The following is a 19643-nucleotide window of genomic DNA, read 5'->3' as shown; positions in this document are numbered from 1 at the left end:
CTGTTTATTTTTCTATTGATTTAGAGGTAACTCTTGCACAGGGGAAAGAAAAAAAAAAAGTTGCCTTATATCCCACACAGAAGAGGAATTGTAGATGCATTTAGTTATCTTCTGGGCTTCCCATTTCTCTTCCAGCACCTTCTGGTCAAGCAGAGGAGAGAACCTCGCTAGGCACCAATGACATCTGCAAGGAGGATTTTTCTGCTCCAGTTGCACGGGTGGATTTTTGACACTAAGCACATGTGGCAATTTGGGGATGACTTGAGGTGGCCGCCTGGGCCCCACCTGGTTGGTGCAGGAGGAGGCTTGGTGAGGAACTGGCTGCAAGGATGGGTGGTGGAAGACGTCCTTTGCCACCCGAGTGCCTGGTGTGGAAGCAGGGCTTTGGTTTCTGGCTTCCTGCACTGTTTTCTCTGGTTCACCACTTTGGGTACGAGTGCATCTGTGTCTGTCTCTGGTATGTTTGGATACAGCCACCCGGTACCGAGGTTTGGCTTGTAGGCAGAAGAAAACTGAGAAAACCCAAGAAGTTTGCTCATCAACCACAAGGGAGAAGTAATCCCAGTACAGCTGGAGAGCTGGGATGGCACTGGCAGGGTAAGAATACAAAGAGAGTTAAGAGGCTGAAGTGTTTGCTTCAAATGTCAGTATTCCTCCAAAACAATTGCTTCCCAACGTCAAAATTTCATTCCCACCACAGAGGCTGTCTCCTCTCTTAGCTGGACATTGAATGCAAATTAAATGCAAAATATCCCCAAAACCAATTGGGCACCAAGCGCTTGCGAGAAGCAGTCGCACGGTACACATGGAACTCATTTAAACCTCAGAAATTTGGGGGAAGTCAGGGGACTCTTTCTTCCATAAAAGCACTTTGTTGTTTTGGAAGAGAACCGGTGCCATGTGATGCACAGATGAGCGAGATCTTGCTCGCGAGCTGGTGCTCAGCACAAATGCGGTGATCTGGCGTGCCTGAGCGTGGGGAGCAGGGGCTGGCCCTGAGTCGAGGGGCTCGGTCACGGTGGCTCCTCGGTGCCCTGTGTGCCGGGAGGAGAGGTGAGCCCTGGCTCTGCTCTGGCTTTGCCGTGTGTTCGGTCCGAGCAGGCTCACTCGCAAATTGGAGCGAGCGGCCCCAGCGCAGCGGTTTCTCTCCACCCCTTTGGACTGGTCGGCGTTAGTTTTGCTCCCAGGCATTTTTCTTGGGCGTCTTTGAGAAGATGTCTAGCAAAACAATGGGGGAGTTCTGTGAACAGATGGAAGGAGGCTAGTTTTGTGTCTGAGGAAGGTACTGAAGGGGAAAGGTCCCTTATCTCCATAACGAACCCCCAATGAACGTTGTTGGCATCTGGGAAGAGAGCTGGGAGCTGTCGTGCTCCAGGAAGCCTACGCTGCTGATGCAGCGGAGGGGCTGAGTGGTGGACAGGGTCCGGCTGCCTCCAAAACACCCTCAGAATAGTGTCTGGGCTTGTTTTTATCTTGTTTTCTATTTCTGAGGCATTTCAGAAACCCTCCCAAGCATCGGTGTCCTGTGTGAGGGCGCTGGGATCTCCTTGCAGAGGATGGCTGTGCGGCGGGCGGCTCATGGCCACCGGGTGCCCCGCGTGGCCCAGCCCAGCCTCCGAGGTGGTGGCTCTCTTGTAGAGCCCCACGGTCTGGTTTGCGTTATGGGTGAAGTTTTTAGCAAATTACTGCTTGTTTCTGCTTTGTTTCTATCAAAGAACGGAGAGAAGGCTGCCCAGCAGTCTGAGGACAGATTTTTTTTTTTATTTTTTGGAATAGAGCACAGATGTTGAGGGGTTGGTTTGTTAATACACGCCTGGCCCTTATCAAGCTTGTATCCCTCATGGCGCAGCAGGTCTCCTCCTAAAAAAGTAGTTTTTAAGGTTTGCGTGCAGTTGTGAACTGAAGGAGAATTTCAATTGGACTATACCGAAGTGGCTTTATTTCATATTAACAAACAGAGTAAATTATTAAGCAAAGATTGTTAATAAGCATGTTCACGTTGACAGAATTTATATATACTATATCTAATATAGTACTGTAAAACGTTATATTGTGTACAGTAATATATACTCTCTTACTGTGTGAGCACACGTCCATAGACACAAGTGCAGGGCAGTTCCCCCGGCAGCGATCCCATCCCTGTCAGACCACCCCCACCCCATAATTAACATGAACGCCCCCCTGCCTTTAAGGGTCTCAGTGCCTGACTCAGGCAGGCAGCAGCAGGGGCGCTGCCCTGGGCTCAGGCCGGCCTCTTCTGGGGACCCCAAAAAGCCCCCGAGGGACCTGGGCTCACGGCTGTCACCTGCGGCGACGTTGCCGTCGGTGCGTGCACCAGGTAAGTTCTTCACGTATGCCGTCGGTAGGGTGTCAGCCACCTCTGCGCATGCATTTAAATGCTGTTGTTTGGGAGGGTAAAGGATTCTCGTGGTGGTGCTGGCGGATGGAGTAGAAACGTGGGTTTGGTCCTGTGCTGAGGCTTTGGGGAAGGAGGAGAGGCAGCAGTGACAGGGGCGAGGGACGAGGTGACATCCGGCAGCGCCCCTCTCTTGTACTCGGTTCATCTGCAGTTGGTGCCAGCGCTTCTCAGGTGCTGTTAGGACCCGGGTTTCGTTGCTCAGTCCCTCTTCTCATTGCTCAGTCCCTCTTCTCCTCTCTTCCTGCAGTTGTGAAGCTGGAGGAGCCTGGCTGGCTTTCTTTGCTTTCCTCGTGACGTTTGGTGTGGTTTTGCTCCGAGTAATGGCCGGCACAAACCCGTGACCCACAGCACAGACATCACAGAGCGGGGTGGGATGTGACCTCTCCAGATCTGCCCCATTTATCCCAATAACCTCAAAGGTTTCTTGGTCCTGGACAAACCAAAGCAATACCAAAGCTCTCTTTGGCCAGCAAAGCCGGGGCTGGATGGGTGTGTTCATCCACAGCCTTTGCCAGAGCTCTCTTCTAATGCAAAAATGTGCCAAGGAACCATGTTGCCAGTGGACACCATCCTTCTCACGAAGATTTATGGCACAGCCTATAGGATTTATGGCACAGCCTATAGGATTTATGGCACAGCCTATAGGAAGGGACGGTCCCCACTCCCTGGCTGTGCCGTGCTGCAAGCCGCGGCATTCGCAACGCCCAGCGACCCCGGGCCCTTCGCGGCGATGCTAAAATATTGCCATGTCCTTTTGTTCTGACACTTTCCTCCTTTTCAAATTTAAGATTTTACGATTTTTCGAAACCACAGAGACAGAGATTGAAGGCAGCCCTTTGAATCTGTTAAAATTTGACTGCAGGGTTCCTTCCGACCCCTGTGCTAATTTTTAGCAGAGCAGGAAACATTAAAAATAACCACGAGAGAAGATTTCCCAACTCAGAAGGATTGTCCTCTTAATCTCTGGCTGCATTTTCGCTCGATGTTTTCCTCCTAACGTTCCTGTGCTGTTGCTGGAGCGAGTCCATCCCCACCAGCAGCAGCGATGGCACTGGAGGAGGAAGGCAGAGGGCTGGCCAGCCAGGCTGGCACCCGGCCTTTCCCTGGGCAGGGTGAGGGATGGAGCAGGGAAATGTTTACTTATTGCAAGAGCTTTTGCTCGTGAATCAGAGCTGCTTGCAAGCTCCACGTCTTCCCTCTTTGGTGAACATAAAATTGTTCCCAAGCCTTCAGGCACTCAGCGTTGGGTGAAATCACCTGTCACTGCAAAAATTTCGGTGCTACATCTTGACCCTCCCGAGCTTTTGCTGTGAAATGAGCACACACCCAAAAAAAAAGGCTCTTTAGGCTCTTATTTCTTTTTCTTTTTTTTTTTTAATTGTAACGGAGCACATCCCCTTCCTCTGAAGCTGAAATGGGAGCAAAAGGCTTGTAGTAGAGCATGGGCAAGGGCACGAGTGAAACTTATCCCTGGGCAAAAATCCCAGCATGAAGCTGCTGCAATGCCTCCTCTCGCTCAGGGTGTACGGAGAGCTCACCTTCTCCTTAAGCTTTGTGCTGGTCGTTTAAGTGGAATTGCTTTTTGTTCCTCTAGAATGAAAACTTACATAGAGGTGGCTTTTGAGGGGGGAATAGGGAATTGCCCATTTGCTGTTCCTTAGTTATCAAACGAACTAAAGATGGCTTCCTGTTCAATTAAAACGGCAGAATTCAAGGAAGAGATGACGATGGTCTCGACACATGGTTGCTCCTGAAAATTGCATTAAACGAGCCCAGGTTTGCGATGCTGTCCCCCACCTCCCCATGCACTTTCCTGGCTGCTCTGCGACGCGGTGCCTTGGCTCCCGCAGCCCCGTGGTGGGGCACGGCCGTCGGGTCCCCGGCCCAGGCTGACCAAAGGTTTCCGAGCCTGGGTCCCAGCGTTGTCCGCTCAGCGGAGCAGCTGGCCCGGAGCCCCTTTGAAAGCCCCATGAATATTGTTTCTCTCGAGCATTAAATGCTTTCCCTCAAACAAACATCCTTTGAATAGGCCATTGTTTTTCCTTCTGGATGTCCCTTTGTGGACTGATACAAGAATAGCTAGAAGCTGATGAATTGCTATTGTAATTTTTTTAATATTTTTTTTTATGCGTGGGACTTCTACTTCTTGGAGAACTTGGACATCCTGGGGGTTCCTTGCTCAGGTCCCAGCTTTTTCCTCTGGAGATCACCAAATGGCTGTTTCAGGTGAATCATCTCCAGCAGCCTTAGTTTCGGGAAATAAACTTGGTGGACCCGATGCCTTGCCCAAGTGTTATGATGTAAAGAAACGTGGTAAGGTGAAGTATGGAGGGGCGTTTGTTGGGGCAGGAGTAGTTTGGCTGAGCTGTGTATTTGCACATAAAGCCTTTGTGTTGATGGACATGACTGCATTCACCTGTAACTTTCATTAATGCTATGTAGCAGTTGTTCACTGGTAGTCCCTCTTAAGAAATAACACACATCATGTAAATAATATAATCTACGTTTGGTAAATTCAGAAATGTTGTGCATACAGGAAGCCCTGTTATTTTCAGGTGAATGTCTTTCATCCAGCTCCCCCGTCCTCTCGGTCCTCTGGCTTTGCCTCTATCCCAATCGAGCTGTGCACATCCCAGGGTTTATATCCCAAGCCCAGCCACACGGCTGCCGCAGACTGATTTATTCCTTACTGATGGCTGGAGCTGGGAGCTGGAAGGATGCTATTTTAAGGCAGCCCTTAGGGTCCTCTTGCCAACATCTTTTTTTTTTTTCTCTTTTTTCTCCATTTCAGCATCATAGATTTAAGCTAAATTAAAAGAAGGTTCACCCTAAACAGTCCCCTAAGACTTACAGAAGACAAGTCCTCCATGCGGGAGGAGACGTGAGCCCAGCACGTTTGTAGAGCAAGCTGTGAAGATGCCCACGCGCGTGCAGGTGTGGGATGTGCTAACCTCCAGGCTCCCTTTCACAAGCACAGCCCTCGTGCTCACGGTAGGCAGAGAGGACAGCGACGCTGGGCTGGTGTTTGGGATGACAGAAGGCCGGGCTGTGCTGCCCAGAGATTTGGCACAGCCCCTCGGCTCCCTCTCGAGCGTGTCCTCACCTAGCCACACACATCAGCCTGGGCTGGAAATTTGGGGTGGAAGCAGGAGGCCCAGTGCCGTGCGGACCCACGGCCATCAGTCCATATCTCTTTGGGAAACATTTGCAGGGCTGAGTCCTCTCTGGATTTAAATGAGGAATGGGTTTAAGTTCCTAGGCTGCAGGCAGTGGATTGGGAAATGCCATTCTCCTAGGATCTACCACAGCTTTTGTGCTGCTTCTCCTCATCCCCGCCTGGCTCTGCGCAGCCCCAGCTGGCGGCAGGGTAGCTGCCTCTGTTTGTCCGTGGGCATTAGAGCACCTGCTCTTCCTCTCCCCACATCCATCCTTTCTCATGAGAAGGCTTCCTACGACACGAGACATTCAGCAGCTTTGTGTTAATCGAGGACCGCGTGCCTGGAACGACGGGGTAATAGTCTCTTACCGCGGGGATTTACCGCGCGCTCCTGCAGCTACCCTAAAAAAGGGAGACCAGGGGGAGAGCTGGGGTAGCTCAGTGCTCGGCCCCACAAATACAGGCGTGTTTCCAGCCTCGTGTCGCTGCAGATGAGCAAAGCACGTAGGTATCGGCCTGTGGGATAGGTGCACCCTTCCTTCCCCTCCAGCGAGACATCCCATCCCCTCAGAGAGACTTACCAGCGTGGTTTGGGGGCGACAGCTGCTGCCCATGGAGCGCAGAAGGGTTTTAGCAAGTCCTGTTCAGAAACCAACCAGTTCAGCTCCGAGGCGGCTACGAATTGCTCCCAGCCACCCCTCGCTTTAACCAAACCAGGTGTGTGTACTCTCAGTCCTCACAGTCCTGAGGCAGTCCCAAGTGCTGTGCCAGAGCAGCGTCCCTGTCCCTGTCACTAACCCTGTCGCTTCCTTTCACGCCTCTTCGTGCTCTGCACATTGTCGCCTCTTACTCGGCTTCTGACAACCTTCTTGCTGGACCGCGTGCATGAAGGATTAGGTATACAAGTAACGTAGCCAAAGATTGTACTGTATGCATCTAGAGCCTCTTTCAGAGCACGACTGATATTGCTGTGTTTGTATATTGTTGGTCTTTAATTTTATTTTTTTATAATGCTGTCTTTTCCTTCCCTTTTCAGGGGCCCCTTGGCTTGGATGGCAAACCAGTAAGTAGCACCAAGTGCCAAATGTGTCGTGTCTTTATTTGTGCTGCTCTGCAATGGCTGGACAGATTCTCAAATATAATCCAAATCTAAATATTTTCTATACATATAACTGTTTATTGGAAAGACTGCATTTAGAAAAATTAGTCTGTGGTCTGAAACTTGTGCAAGTTTAAACCCCAAGCAGGGGTGGAACACAGTCCCTTTGCACAGGGGGGGTAATGCCACTATTGAAGGTAAAGTGGATTTGGGAATCCGCAAGTTTGAGTGTCTTTTGTCCAAAGAGCAGATTTGGAAATCTGCAAGTTTGAGTCTTTTTTGAGTGCTGGTGGCTGGGGGTGACAGGCTGAAGTAGGCTTGGCCACAGATCTCCTGTGCTCTGCTGGAGCCAGAGGTGGGACGAGCTTCACGGCTCCTCTTGGCTGTGGCTCGTCCTCCCGTGGGCCACGCACCGAGTGTGGGAAACAGACTGCCCTAGCTACTTGGAAGAAGCAAACCAGTGACGTTGGCCACGGGCTGCTGGCAGCACACAGAGGTGTCACGGCAAGAATCATTTCCACGCTGCCTTTATTCAGCCCCACAGGAGCGCGGGCAGGCAGCACTCAAGTGAGGGGCGAGCTTCCCTGGCACCGTGTGATGCAGTGCTTTCTGGAGCGTCCTGGGCTTCGTTTCCTGAGCTGTTTTCTTGACTTTTTTGTTGCTCAGAAGCCCTTTGGAAGCTCAGGTGCTCCTTTCTTTTCTCGCTGCTTTCACAGAAACAGCCTTGTTGACTTTTGTTGGCAGAAAGCTGGCCAGCGCTGAATGCTTCAGGCAGATCGTTGCTGCGGGAGCTCGTGGCTACCTCTGGTGTTTTGTTTCCCAGTCCCACTTTATTCCACGTTCACTAGAGGGCACCATTTGAAATCTTTTCAAGCTTTGGTCCTCAACTAATCGTGTTGTTTTTTGTTGTTGTTGTTTTGTTTGTTTGTTTTTCCAAAGTGGGCAGAAGTCAGTCGGTCTTTGCAATTGAAAAGTTATTCCGGGTACTTATTTTTAGCCAGCTAGAGAGCATTTTGTTATAGCTGTACGTTGTTTTGTAATAGCAGAGGTTGCTTTTTATCCTGTTTTTTTATCCTATACTTGAAGGTGGTAAATGTGAATGAAAAGAAAAATGTAGAAAAAAGGCACTGGCAGGGAGGGGAGAGGCTGGAAGGGCAGCTCCCACCACTGCCCCCACGGCTTGGCTTTGAACTAGCAGAACCCCGTACTGGCCGTGATGCAAGCCTCAGCACCGTGCTCTTGCACCAACGAGGATGCAAATGGCTGAAGTCGTGCACGTTGGGCCAGAAGCAAGACCCCTGGGTGAGAAACAGGGAGAATCTGAATGTAAAAGCAAACTTATCAAACATCCAAACTCAAACCAGACTGCTTGCGATCTCTTCCATGAGAGCAAGGGGCCAGCAGGCTTGCTCAGAGCCAAATTGCCAGCAGGAGGGATGCTGTGCAGGGCTGCAGATGCTGCTGACCTGCCTCCTTCCCATGCTGCCTTGTACTGCTCCTGCTTTGGTGAGCACCATGGGCTGGCCTGAACCGAGACTCGATGTTTTTGTGCCTGAAGGATGCAGAGCAGGCACATCAAAGCCTGGCCCCGCGGCTTCTCTTTGGGACTGCAGCGTGTCTCTGTCTGCCTGTCGTACAGAAAGCTGTGTGGAGGGAATATGACTTATGTCTTCAGCAAATAGGCCAAAGAAAGCAGCCTATCCTCCTTGTTTATTTCAAACAGATGTATAATTGTTGTAATGATATGCTGAGCATGTGTTTTTCCAGAAGTGATTTAATACTTCAAGAAATGTCTCGCATCTCTTCAGCATCACGTGTTCGCAAGCGGCTGTCACACTGCCTGCTCTGCCCCTGTCCTCCTCTGGTCCCTGGTCCCGGCACGAGCAGGCACAGCCTCCTCGCTGCTTCCCAGCAGTGCCCTGGTCGTATGAAGCAGTGTATGACTTAGAGTAATAGTAACATGGCTCAGGGTGGTGAATTCTTGCAGTCTCCTTGGTTTTGATGTTGGGCTAAGGGCATGTGTATTGATGATTCTGCTGGTCCTTAATTGTCACACCTTCTTATGTTTTTCCAGGGACCTCCAGGACCAAAAGGGGAAAAGGTAAAGACTGCAGTAGCATGTGGTTGTTCAGAAACCAGCTGTATGCCCTTATTCTCCTGCGATTCTCTGAGTTCGGGTTGCCCCAGTATGCCGGCATGGCATCGCCGCTGTGTTTGGTTGGGACGCGGAGCCGTGACAGCAGGTTCCTGGGTTGCTTTCAGAAGAGCCCCAGGAAGGGGAGGGCAGAAGGAGCTGCAGAGATCTAGGAGGAAGAAACATGGCCTTAAAGCTTGTCCAAGCTGCAGGGTTTGCGGTTAACTGCTCAAGGGGTAGGGGAGTGGCATACAGCTCTCCTCTTGCTTTCCCTCCAAGAGCAAGGGAGCTGAAAGGCTGCGGGCTCCATCGCTCTGTTTGCACGACATCCTCCCGTGAAATTTGAGCAGTCAGAGAAGCTCATCGCTGTACTGAAAGTGATGTTAGTCCCTGCATATGTAGGACATAAGCAGTTGCTAGGGGAGCCTTGGAGTTGGAAACAATCTGCTATTTCAGATTTATTATCTGTTTCATCGCCTGCCAGGGCAGAATCTTTCCCTATTGTGTTGTCTCGAAGCCTTCTCCTCCCTGGTTTTGAATATGTTAAGCAATAGGACTCTTCCCACTTCCCTTGTGTGCTGCTCCCTCGTCCAGCTGCCCCTGCGTTTGGTCCTTTGCGTTTGAAATTTGAACTCTAATGGCTGACCCTTGCTGTTTTGCCTGACGTGCAGGGTGAAGCAGGGGACATCGGCCCAAGGGTAAGTAGTGACACGGCATGTTGTTTTACTCTAAAATGTGCTTGGGCTTGGTCACCACACACATCAAGGCTTCATGCTACTTTGTCCCTGCAAACTGGGGCATGGTAACAGTTCTGGAAATGTTTTACTTTGCCATCGGAGCTCTTTGCTTTGGTGGTTTTTCTAACTGTGAACATGGGGAAACAAGAGTTGAAGATCTTCAGGTACCTCTTTATCGGTTTCAAGGTTACTGGGCTTTCCTACCCCTTATTCCCTCTTCCAGTGTCAGAGACAAACTCCATGCTTCTCTTGAAGCTGTGCTCCTTTTCCGTGGGCATTGGAGTGCCAGCGTGCTGCAGTAAGAACAGCGTCCCAAGGCAGGGCCCGCACAGCGCTGTGCAGGACGGAGGTTTGTCCTCTCCAGCTGACAGCACGGTGAGACGCAGACAACGTCTTGTCCGCCTTTGAAAATAAAGGTTTTTAAGTGACTAGGTGATGAGGGAAAACTGTTATAACATAGACATTAACGGAGCTTTGTGCAAATGGCTCTCATGGGGACGCATGAAGCTGAGATTTACCCAACACAGCAGAGTGGGTCCCTGCGAGGTGTGTGCGGGATGCGTCTGTCCCGCAGCCCCCTCTGTGACACCATTGCTGCTGGCGATGGCAGCGTTAGCACCGAGTGTCCCACGCTGGGATGAGACAGGAGCTTTTGGCACACAGCCCTGGGGGTCCCGAGGCGATGCTGGTGGTGTGGCGGGGTTCAGGCTGAGCCAGTGCTCCTGTACCCACAGAAACCCACAGGGGAGAAATGCTCTGAATGCTGAGGAAAACCCCAGCGCTCAAACTCTTCAGCAAATAGCATGTCCCTCCTATGGTACGATTGCCTCAAACAGAGGCGTGAAACTGATCTGTTAATTCGTGCACTGTGTGCAAGGAGATCTTAATCTGCACGTGGGAAGTGGATGAATAAATCCCAGCCACCATCATCACACCAAAACTGGACCTGAGTCAGGCTCCCAAGGCACAGGAGAGAATTAGGGCCACCCTGTCCAGCCCCAGGATGGGACTTGTCTGATGGACGTGTCTCGTGCCCCTGGTGAACGACTGCCTTTGCCCAGGCTGAGCAGCCGTGGGACCTGTTGAGGAAGGCAGAGCGATCCGTCCCCTTCCCGTGCTGTGATTTGGGAAGAACAAATAATGATCATCAGTGGGCTGTTTTGCTTTGTTTTTGTTTCATTGTTTGGGGGATCTGTTGGACGCTGGGAAGGCTGAACACTGGGGTCATATGCCAATGTGTATTTCAGTGAGCAGTGGTGGCCTGTGCGGTGTAGGACGTGATCACTTCTTAGATACTGCCGGTCTATGCTTAAAAGGCAAGAAACTTCAGATAATTTAGTCCCCTGCATGCCGAGGTGCTCTGGTGCGCAGGTTCTGCTGGAGCTGGAGGCACCCAAGAGCTGGCTGGTGGCTTTCAATGGCATTGGCAGAAATGCAGCCGGGACCTCAGTGGTTAATGGCCAGAAATGCCTCAGAGTCATTTCTCGTTTTCCCCTAGAGGCTGTTAAGTGACTTTTTGAAGTTTTCCATTTTCTGAAGCAGCTCCTTGGGTGCATCTGGAACTGTCACCCTCGGGCTTTGAGAGCCCCTAAAATTCCTCGGACAGATTTATTCCCCGCCTGGCTGCGGAGGGTCTCGGTGTATGGTCTCAGCCTTGCAAGTGCCCACCCACGTACTCAGAAAAGGCTTTAAGAGGTGATTCAGCTGCGCGAGGGCGTGAGTTTTTACTCCTTGGCCGGAGCTGTGGATAACTTCTGTGGGAGAGGGCACCATGCAGGGCTGGTGATTTGCATGGTGCCGGAGGAGATGCTCGCCAGGCTTCAAAGCTCCCACGGTTCGTGCTGCCGGGTGACTCGGGAGCCCACCTCCTGCCCGCAGCTCCCAGCCCTGCTGCAGGAGGTGTCGGGGGAGAGGCTCGGTCTGGACCTGCAGACATACAGGTGTCGGCTCCCAAGGTAACGTTTGTCCTGCTTTTTAATCTACCGATAAAAATATGTGCTTTTTTCTCCTGATCTGCATTTGTCCAGATTGTGTTTTACTTTTGTTTTACTTTTTTTATGTGTTCATGCCTCTTTGCACAAGAATAATAAAAAGTCTCACAAACAACTTGGGAGGAAAAGAGGAGAAACAAGCCTGGCAGAGCCCCGAACGAGTAGGTCTAACAAACAGCGCCTGGCTGTGAAAACAGCTTCCTTTATGTCTCCAGACATTCCGGGTTGGATTGGATATGAAGCTTCTCAATACCATCTGGCCCAGATTATTTTTTATTTCTTAATTTAATCTATCTTCTTCCTCAAGTTTCGGTGGTAGCTTTGTTTAGCTGATTTTGAAAGATGTCACAGCAAGTCATCAAATCAACGGGAAGATAAATAACTGTGAATACATCCAGTGCTGCCTCGCTCCTAAATGTGCATGGCTAGGGGAGATGGAGTCGGGATAGCGTGTGTCAGTGAACACTAATATTATCATTAGGAATGATAGATTAACGAATAGCACTTGGCATGTTTTCGGAGGGACCACAGGCAATGGAAGGGAGATGAGGGCAATTAGGAATTAGCTGCTGAATGCATTGGTGTCTGGGCTGCTTCTGTTTCTGTCCCTAATTAACACCTGCCACCAGCAGGGACAAAACCCAAAATTATTGCACACGTGAGTGTGCCTCATGCAGATGTTGGAGGGTGATTCTGGGAGACCTGAGGGAGCAGTTGGCATTGGGCTGTCTTAGGTACTGTGCATTTCTGGGCTTGCAGAGGGTCCTATGAGGCTGCTGCACGGCCACAGCTGACCAGGGTGGAAAGTGAACATGTGAGTGTACCCAACACGCTGGCACAATGCCCATGGGTGAAACCAAGAGCAGATGTCCTCTCTGCTCTGGGGAGGAAAGGGGGAACCAAAGCAAGGATGCTGCTGAGGCTGGGACCGCTGTGCCCTTCTATTCAGGCTGGTATTTTGCTCTTAAACATATCCTTACACCTCTAAAAGGTCAGTTTTTATAATCCAGACTCATTCTCTGAGCTGCCTTCGGGGTGACCACTCTGGATTTATTACCCTGACTTGGTTAATGCTGCTCTTACCGACAATTCAGGTATTTAGACAAAGGATGAGACTGATGAACGTTTGCACATCTGGGCTAGCGGATGTGCAGTGCGTGTGGTAGCAGCATCAAATTCAGTCTCTTGAGAGGGGAAAGGGGCTTTCACTTGTCCTTGTCCTTGCATGTTTTGAAGGAGCGCAGGTACGTCTTCTGGCAGCAGAGGAGACACCATGGTGGGAGTTGCTGGAGGAGGTCAGGTTAAGAAAAAGTTAAGGGAAGACTCGTGAGCTTTGCCAAAAACATCTCGGGCACTTTCCTGCTGGGAGGTAGCAGCTGGGCTGGTGGTGGCTTGGGTGACAGTGGCTTGGCTCACAGTTCAGCTGCTCTGCATTTGACCTGGTGGCCAAAGTGGCCAGAGCCTGTTGGTTCTCCAGCTTTTGTTCCCTGTGCCTCCACAGCTGCTGGCCGCAGAGAAAAGCTCTCGTCTCCAGCAGCCCATGCGGTGCTCTCCCACTCGGTGGCCAGGGCCACCAGTAACATACCAGTAACATCAGCCTCCATGCTGAGCTGCTGCAGGGTTAAACGCTGGATGGCCGCATGGCTGGAGTGGCTGTACGGCTGGGGGCTGGTGTCAGGCTGCAGGTGGAAAGTGGAAAAGTAGCTTTTTCTCTTTGTACAAAAGCAAAGGTGCTTGCTGAGCTCAGGCTGCAGATGAGAGCTCAGCCAGTAAAGCATCCTGCAGAGTTCACCACGACAGTCAATGCAGAAACGTACGGATGCGGTCAGAGTACCCGTGTGTACCTGCAAAGCTGTCCTGAGGCTGGGCAGGAGGTGGGCTTGCCTACAGGGTGCTGAGCCCCTGATTGCGTTTGTTATTTTAAACATCTAGCCAAAAGGTCAAATCTCTTGGCAATTTGGACAAGGGTTCCTTTCCTTATAAACCTTCCAAAATGTTCCTGGAGGACGTGCTCTCTGCTCCCAGGTGGCTTCGCTCCATCCCTTGGGCTTTCCTCTTGCAAGTCCTTCTGTGGATGCACGTGGGGATGGTTGGAGGGAAGGGAGCAAGCAAGAAACATCCTGAGAAAGGAATCCTCCTACTGCTCCTCTCTTGATAGATAAGTGGGAAGGCTAAAAGACAATAGCAATGACTACTGACATGGTCTGAATACATTGTTTTTGCATCATATAAATCTGAGAGATTTATCTGTGCTTCGCAGGCTGGGGAATACATCAGTATTTGTTTTAGCCTTGGAAAAAAAATATAATATTTGGTCTCAGGAGAAATGCTGGGATATATCCCCTGTGGGTATTACTGGAAAAATGCTCTGCATTCTGCAGAAAATCCCTGCGGTGGGGAATCCTCCGTACCCCAGCAGCCTTGAATGTCCTATTGTGCCGTAAAATCATGAAAAGATATTTGTTTCCCTGTGCCTCCTTGCTGCCTGCTGAGCCTCCAGGGCATCCAGAAGGTTAAAACCACCAGGGTTGTCTACCTAGATCTCTTCCTCCTTGCATATCAATTAATTACCAGAGAGAAATTGTTATGTATTTTTATGGTCTATCAAACTCACTCTTTCTGCTGTGCTTGCATCTTAAATTCTTGCTCTTTCCTCTTCTGCCTTCCACTTCGCTGGGCTAGATGGTTTTTCCCCGCCTCAATCACGGATTTCTGGCTAACGATCAGCTTGTCTTTAGCCGGCGAGTGCTCAAGGTACACGTATTGAATCTGCCCCCTCTGGTTTGCTGTGGTTCTTTGAGCTGCTTTTGTTCCTTCTTGCTGGCTGATCGTGCACTCTTGCTATTTCACATTGTCACTGCCACGAGCTACACTCAGGTTCTTGTTAGGAGCACCCTCGGTGAACCCTGTTAGGACTTATGGGGAGTTTTGGCAAAGCAAGGAGATGTAAAAGCCGTGGGTTTTCAGCATTGGGCCCTTTGTTGGAAGCGAGGATCAAGCAACAAGTCCCATGAATGTTCATGGGACAAAGAGCAATGCCGGTATTATAAAACGCATTAAAATGTACTTGTCTAAATCCTCATATTCTAAATGTGACTTTTTAATTAGGCAAAATTCAGTGGGAGACTCTTTGAGTTGACATAATTGGATGCAGTTTTCAGGATTTGCAATAGGATTTTTTAAAAATTATGTAAGCGATTTAGGAGCATGGATCTTGTTGAAAGGCGGTGGGATTTGTGCTGTTAAGTCACTTAAGGACTTCTGAAAATCCCACACTTGTCCCTGATTTGAGGGCGGACCACATATTAAATGCAGTCCTGTTGCTGCCTCGGTGGTAACCCATCCAGATGTTGCTAAAAGATTTACGAGACGGCCTTTTCGTGAGGATTTGCATTGTGTAGCCACATGTTGGATGTGCCCGGCCCCAGCTCTGGGGCTGGGCTGTGGCAGCCGGCGGTGGGTCGGGAGCCGATAACCGGGCAGCGAAGCCCCTCGTGGTGCTCCCATCCCGCACGGCACGTAGCAAGCCCCTGCAATCACCAGGAGATGACTGCTGCTTTTTTTCTTTGCATCCCAGTAGGGTGTGAGCTAAGCTGGATGTTAATGTATGACCACGGCTGTATTTAAAGTATACTAAGTGCTGCTTTTTTGTGTGTGGCTTTTTTTTTTGGTGTGGTCCACTAAGCTATGGATGTGTGTGCATGCTCTGTGCCAGCATGTCCTTGGGTTTGGGTTATTTCTGGGTACGTTGAATTGGTGGTCTCCATGCAGATGGTCGCTGGGCAAGGGCTTAATGAGATAAAACCTCGTTAGAAGGCGTTGAGCAAAATCCTGGTTAAGGAACCAAGGGCTCGAAGCAGCTGCGAGCTTGCTCCCAGCCTCCTGCATTGGCAGCTTAACCCCCGGGATGGTGGGGGCCAGGAGAGTGCCTGTGGCCCAGGGATGCAGTGCATGTGTTGAGGGCACCCCACGCCAATGTCAAGCTGCCGGGCTTGTTCACGCCACTTCGTCTCACCATGTCTGTGTGAACTTCTTCCAGGGCGATCAAGGTCGAGAAGGAGCCACTGGCCCCCCTGGTCCGCCAGGACCCCCAGGTGCCCGGGGGCCTCCTGGTGACACAGGAAAGGATGGCCCAAGAGGACCTCCAGGCCCCCCTGTAAGGACCAGAGATGTGCAGCGTGCACATACCGGGTGGTCCCCACCCCAGTGAGGGAGAGGATGGTGACGGGGCATCCCCTTCCCTGGTGCTGCCATCCCACCTGCTGTCTAGCTCTGGTGGCTGCTCACACCGTGAAGCTTTGGGGCATGGGGTGAGGCAGCAGGAGGGGTTTCCATCTTCAGCTTCAGAGCAGTGGGTTGGAGCTGGAGTGTGTGTCTGTGGCCGCTGGCTGTAACTCAGAGAGCCCAGAGGAGATCTCTTCCCTTCGGAAAACCTATTGCGAATCTCCAGATCACTGGCAATTCATATAATAAAGAAATAGGCTGAAACGCAATGCTGTTGAACGTCCTTTTTGGCATTTGGAGAATGCCAAAATTTGGCATTTTGGAGAATGAGGCGTGATGGTTTCGATGTCATCTTTTTTGGTTTTTTGCAGGGTTTTAAAGGCGACCCGGGAGAGGATGGCCTCATGGTTAGTATTGCCCAGAAGCGTTAGCGTTGCACTGCCCAGAGCACTGGGGCGAGCCCGGTGTACGTGCCCCTCACCCTGCATGCTGTGCCTCAGCCTTTAGCTCCCTGCAGTAATCAGTTACGTGCCATTGCTTATCGACGCCAAAATTATACATAGAGTGCACATGTAAGAAAGTATTTATTACTGCTGGGAGCACAAAGAACTTACAGCTGTATTTATAAGGGAAGATGGGAAATCGGCATCTGTGTCATTTTTTTCATGGGGATTAAAATACTCTTGGAAATGTTTTTATCCTGTCTCGCCCTATTGTCAAATAAGTATAACCAACCCCTTCTACATTCAACAGGGCGCCAGGGGACCCCCAGGGCCAAAGGTGGGTAGTAAGCTATCTGTCTAATTTTAACAAGAATTCTTGAAATATTTCAGCATGGTGGGGAGGGAATGAACATATGTATTTCACACTGGAATTGCTCTCATCCATATTGACCAGATACAGAATTTCTGAGGTATCGAGCTAGCCATTGCCTTGGAGCTGCAGACGTCTGTATCAACGTGTCACCTACACAAAAAGTGCAGTCACTGCCCGTGTTAAAATCTTGAAATGAGGGGGGCTGGAAGGAGCTGGGCGGGGTTGGAAGTCAGCATGCTGTAGCAATGTGCTTTCTTGTGTTTTGGAGGGATGACACAGATCGACACAAGCCAAGTATTTTAACTTCACAATTAGCTTTGAGTATCAGTATGATTGGTCTTTTATTCTGTTATTTCCCTAATCGTCTTTATTTTCTCTGTTCCTGTTGAAGGGTGAGCCTGGCATGCAAGGGAAGAAGGTAAAACAGTAATTTTTCTTTGCTTTGTTCAGCGCTAGCTTGGGGAAACCACTTCCAGAGGCCAAAGGGGAAGCCGTAGCCGCGGCTGCCTGTAATGGCCCAGTGCTGGCATTCCCTAGGGTTTCTCGCACGTGCTCCACAAAGAGCTACGACTCCATGACCCCAAAGCACAGATGCTCTTGTGCCTTCAGCATGGCTTTCATTATGACAAACAGGCCAGAAGCTGCAATCACATCTGCCCAATAGACAAAGAATGAAATAGCAAATGCCAAACAAAGCAGTAGGTCTGAACCCTTTCACTCAAATAATTCAAGCTCAACTGAGAAGCTTTTGGAGGACATTACCTCCCAAAAGGCCCTGTGGTGGCTGAGTTTCCTGGGAGGGCCCATGGTGAGGCATGGCCGCACACAATCTCGGTGTGGTCGCTACTCATGGGCAGGAGAGGGATTTCCCACGCTCTGAAGGATAGATGCTTTGTGTGGCTGGGGTGTTGAGCGCTGCAGGAGATGCACGTGGCCAAGCTGTCCACGTTTTCTGCTGTTGGCACCATCGAGAAGTGAATAAATCATTGCCTTCAGCAGAAACCAAAGTGCTGACAGGGCCCAGCCCTTCCCTCTCTCTGCCTTGCCCCAAAACAGACATGGCCATATGTGTTTTGCAGACCAGAATTTCCTTAACGTTTTTGATATCTGTCCAGCAAAATTAATCTCTTGAGCACCTACGGGGCAGTTTTATTTCAGGGAAACAATGAAATATGACACATGAAACCCAGAAAATCTCCTCCCAGTATGCTGGTGCTTGCAGTGAAGTTGTGAGGATGGGTGGTAGCTTGCAGGAGGCCTTTAGGAGATCAACGAGGCTCCCCCAAACCCTAAATGGATTAAATACTGGACTCCTATTAAAGGTGTGAGAACACCTTCCCCAGGGCCACTGTAAACAGCGCAGTGCCCCATGGCCAAGCCTCATCCTGAGGAGCAGAGGAGGCAGGGGCAGAGCTGGGAGGGAGCAGAAGACCGCATTGCGGCCTCCCAGGCTCTGTGCTACTGCCTTCCCATGGCCTCCTGCAAACCCGAGTGGGTCTCAGGTCTGCCCAAGGCTCGATGGGGTTGAATGAAGTGTTGGATCCCGATGGTATGTGTACGAGCTCTTTGTGTTTCACTTTATATGCTTTGTCTCATCAGGGTGATGATGGCATCCCAGGGGAACCAGGACTTACGGGCTCTAAGGTAGGTTTCTGCTTGTTGTCTATCTAATGTACGTGCTTGGCAGCATCTTTTGCTCTCCAGTTTTCTTGTTGGCACAGCATCATGGTTGGGGCAGGCTGAGAAGTGCAATTCTGCCTGAACGTGGAAAAAGAATAAAAAGCTCAAAAAGAAATGTATAACCCCTCCCTCTGCCTTGGTAGCTCAGCCCAGAAAGCCTTGAGTTTGCAACTTGTTGGCTGTTGCAGAGAATCGCCATGGAGAGCCTCCTCTTGCAGAAATAATTCAAACAGCGTTGCTGGTGGTGGCCCAGAGCGGGTGTTCGGGCTGGGAGGAGCCTCCTGACACTGCAGTTTTGGGGCTAACTTTGCAGCTCAACGTACCACCCGCAGCCAAACTGCTAAGGCTGAAAGCTTCATTTTATCTTGAAAATCCCCCTTTTGGCACATAGGTAACGTGACACATTTTAGGCTAAAAGCAGAACTTTGCTCACTCATGCACGTAAAAGTAAACGCAAAGCAAGAACGCTACAACCTGGAGAAATCTGTTCTCCACCCCACCCCTATACCATTCACCTAAATTGTCTTCCTTTCAGGGGGAAAAAGGAAGCACAGGTCCGAAGGGAGAGAATGGCACGGACGGCGCGCCAGGACCCAAGGTAAATAAATACCAGTCCATCGGGGAAGCTGGGCGCAGCGCTGTTGAGGCAGCATATTTCAGCTGAGTAGGTGTTATAAGCCTTTACTTTCTAAAAGCCTCATAAAATGCCAAAAATGAAACAAACCAGGGGGGTTTTGAGCAGTATTTTACCTTCTCCTGGCGGCTTAATGAAAGCTGGACATGGATATGAGAGTTTTTAAAACTCATCTCCCTGAATGTTTTCCATTGAGTGGCCTCTCTTTCCCAAGACAGCTAAATCTCTGATCGCATTTTGATCTTCGTGTATCGATTGTTGTGGTATCGCTTCAAAGTTGAGAGTGCTTATGTGCCTTACTGTTCTACTTATCTCCGTAGCTGCAAAGAAATGAACTAAGACAGTCTTGATATGTTAAGTGGTGATGATATAACATGGACAGCGTTCATGAGCCACTATCCCCCCCCAGCTGCTTCTTATTTAGTCGGATCTATACCCAGTTGTGCTTTCTGTATCAAAGAGCCATGGCTCCTTGTTAGGCACGAGACCATATAGGATGAAGAAATGCAGGCTTGGATGACCCGTAGCCATTTTTTTCTAAAAAATGTAGTACCAGTGCTTGTTTGTTCCCCCCAGGATCCACCAAAATTATTTTTTCCTATGAAGAATCTTTGTGTTTATACATTTGATTTTTATATTTTACTTTTTTGAAGACTTTAATTTGACCAATGTATAGATTTCCATGGGTATGGCAAACAGTGCCTTCCTGAATGCATTTCAGCTTTACAAAACCTCCCAACTTTCAAAAAAAA

The 19643-nt window shown here is 50.1% G+C and overlaps 1 protein-coding gene across 6 annotated transcripts in view; it reads left to right on the top strand.

Moving 5' to 3' along the window:
- The window catches only part of COL23A1 (collagen type XXIII alpha 1 chain), a 173851-nt gene that overhangs the window by 140614 nt on the left and 13594 nt on the right, over nucleotides 1-19643 (top strand). For 3 of the 6 annotated variants that reach the window (XM_080555046.1, XM_080555045.1, XM_080555050.1), the window contains 9 exons: nucleotides 6613-6639; nucleotides 8750-8776; nucleotides 9481-9507; nucleotides 15577-15693; nucleotides 16133-16168; nucleotides 16515-16541; nucleotides 16969-16995; nucleotides 18177-18221; nucleotides 18793-18855. In XM_080555046.1, coding sequence (XP_080411172.1) covers nucleotides 6613-6639; nucleotides 8750-8776; nucleotides 9481-9507; nucleotides 15577-15693; nucleotides 16133-16168; nucleotides 16515-16541; nucleotides 16969-16995; nucleotides 18177-18221; nucleotides 18793-18855 — 396 coding nt within the window. The remainder of the gene's footprint in view (nucleotides 1-6612; nucleotides 6640-8749; nucleotides 8777-9480; nucleotides 9508-15576; nucleotides 15694-16132; nucleotides 16169-16514; nucleotides 16542-16968; nucleotides 16996-18176; nucleotides 18222-18792; nucleotides 18856-19643) is intronic. The other 3 variants (XM_080555047.1, XM_080555048.1, XM_080555049.1) reach the window with 3 other exon arrangements.

This window comes from Anser brachyrhynchus, assembly GCF_964034855.1.
Source record: "Anser brachyrhynchus genome assembly, chromosome: 14".
Classification (NCBI taxonomy): Eukaryota; Metazoa; Chordata; class Aves; order Anseriformes; family Anatidae; genus Anser; species Anser brachyrhynchus.
The sequence above is the reverse complement of the archived record's forward strand: the minus strand, read 5'-3'. Positions and strand labels throughout refer to the sequence as shown.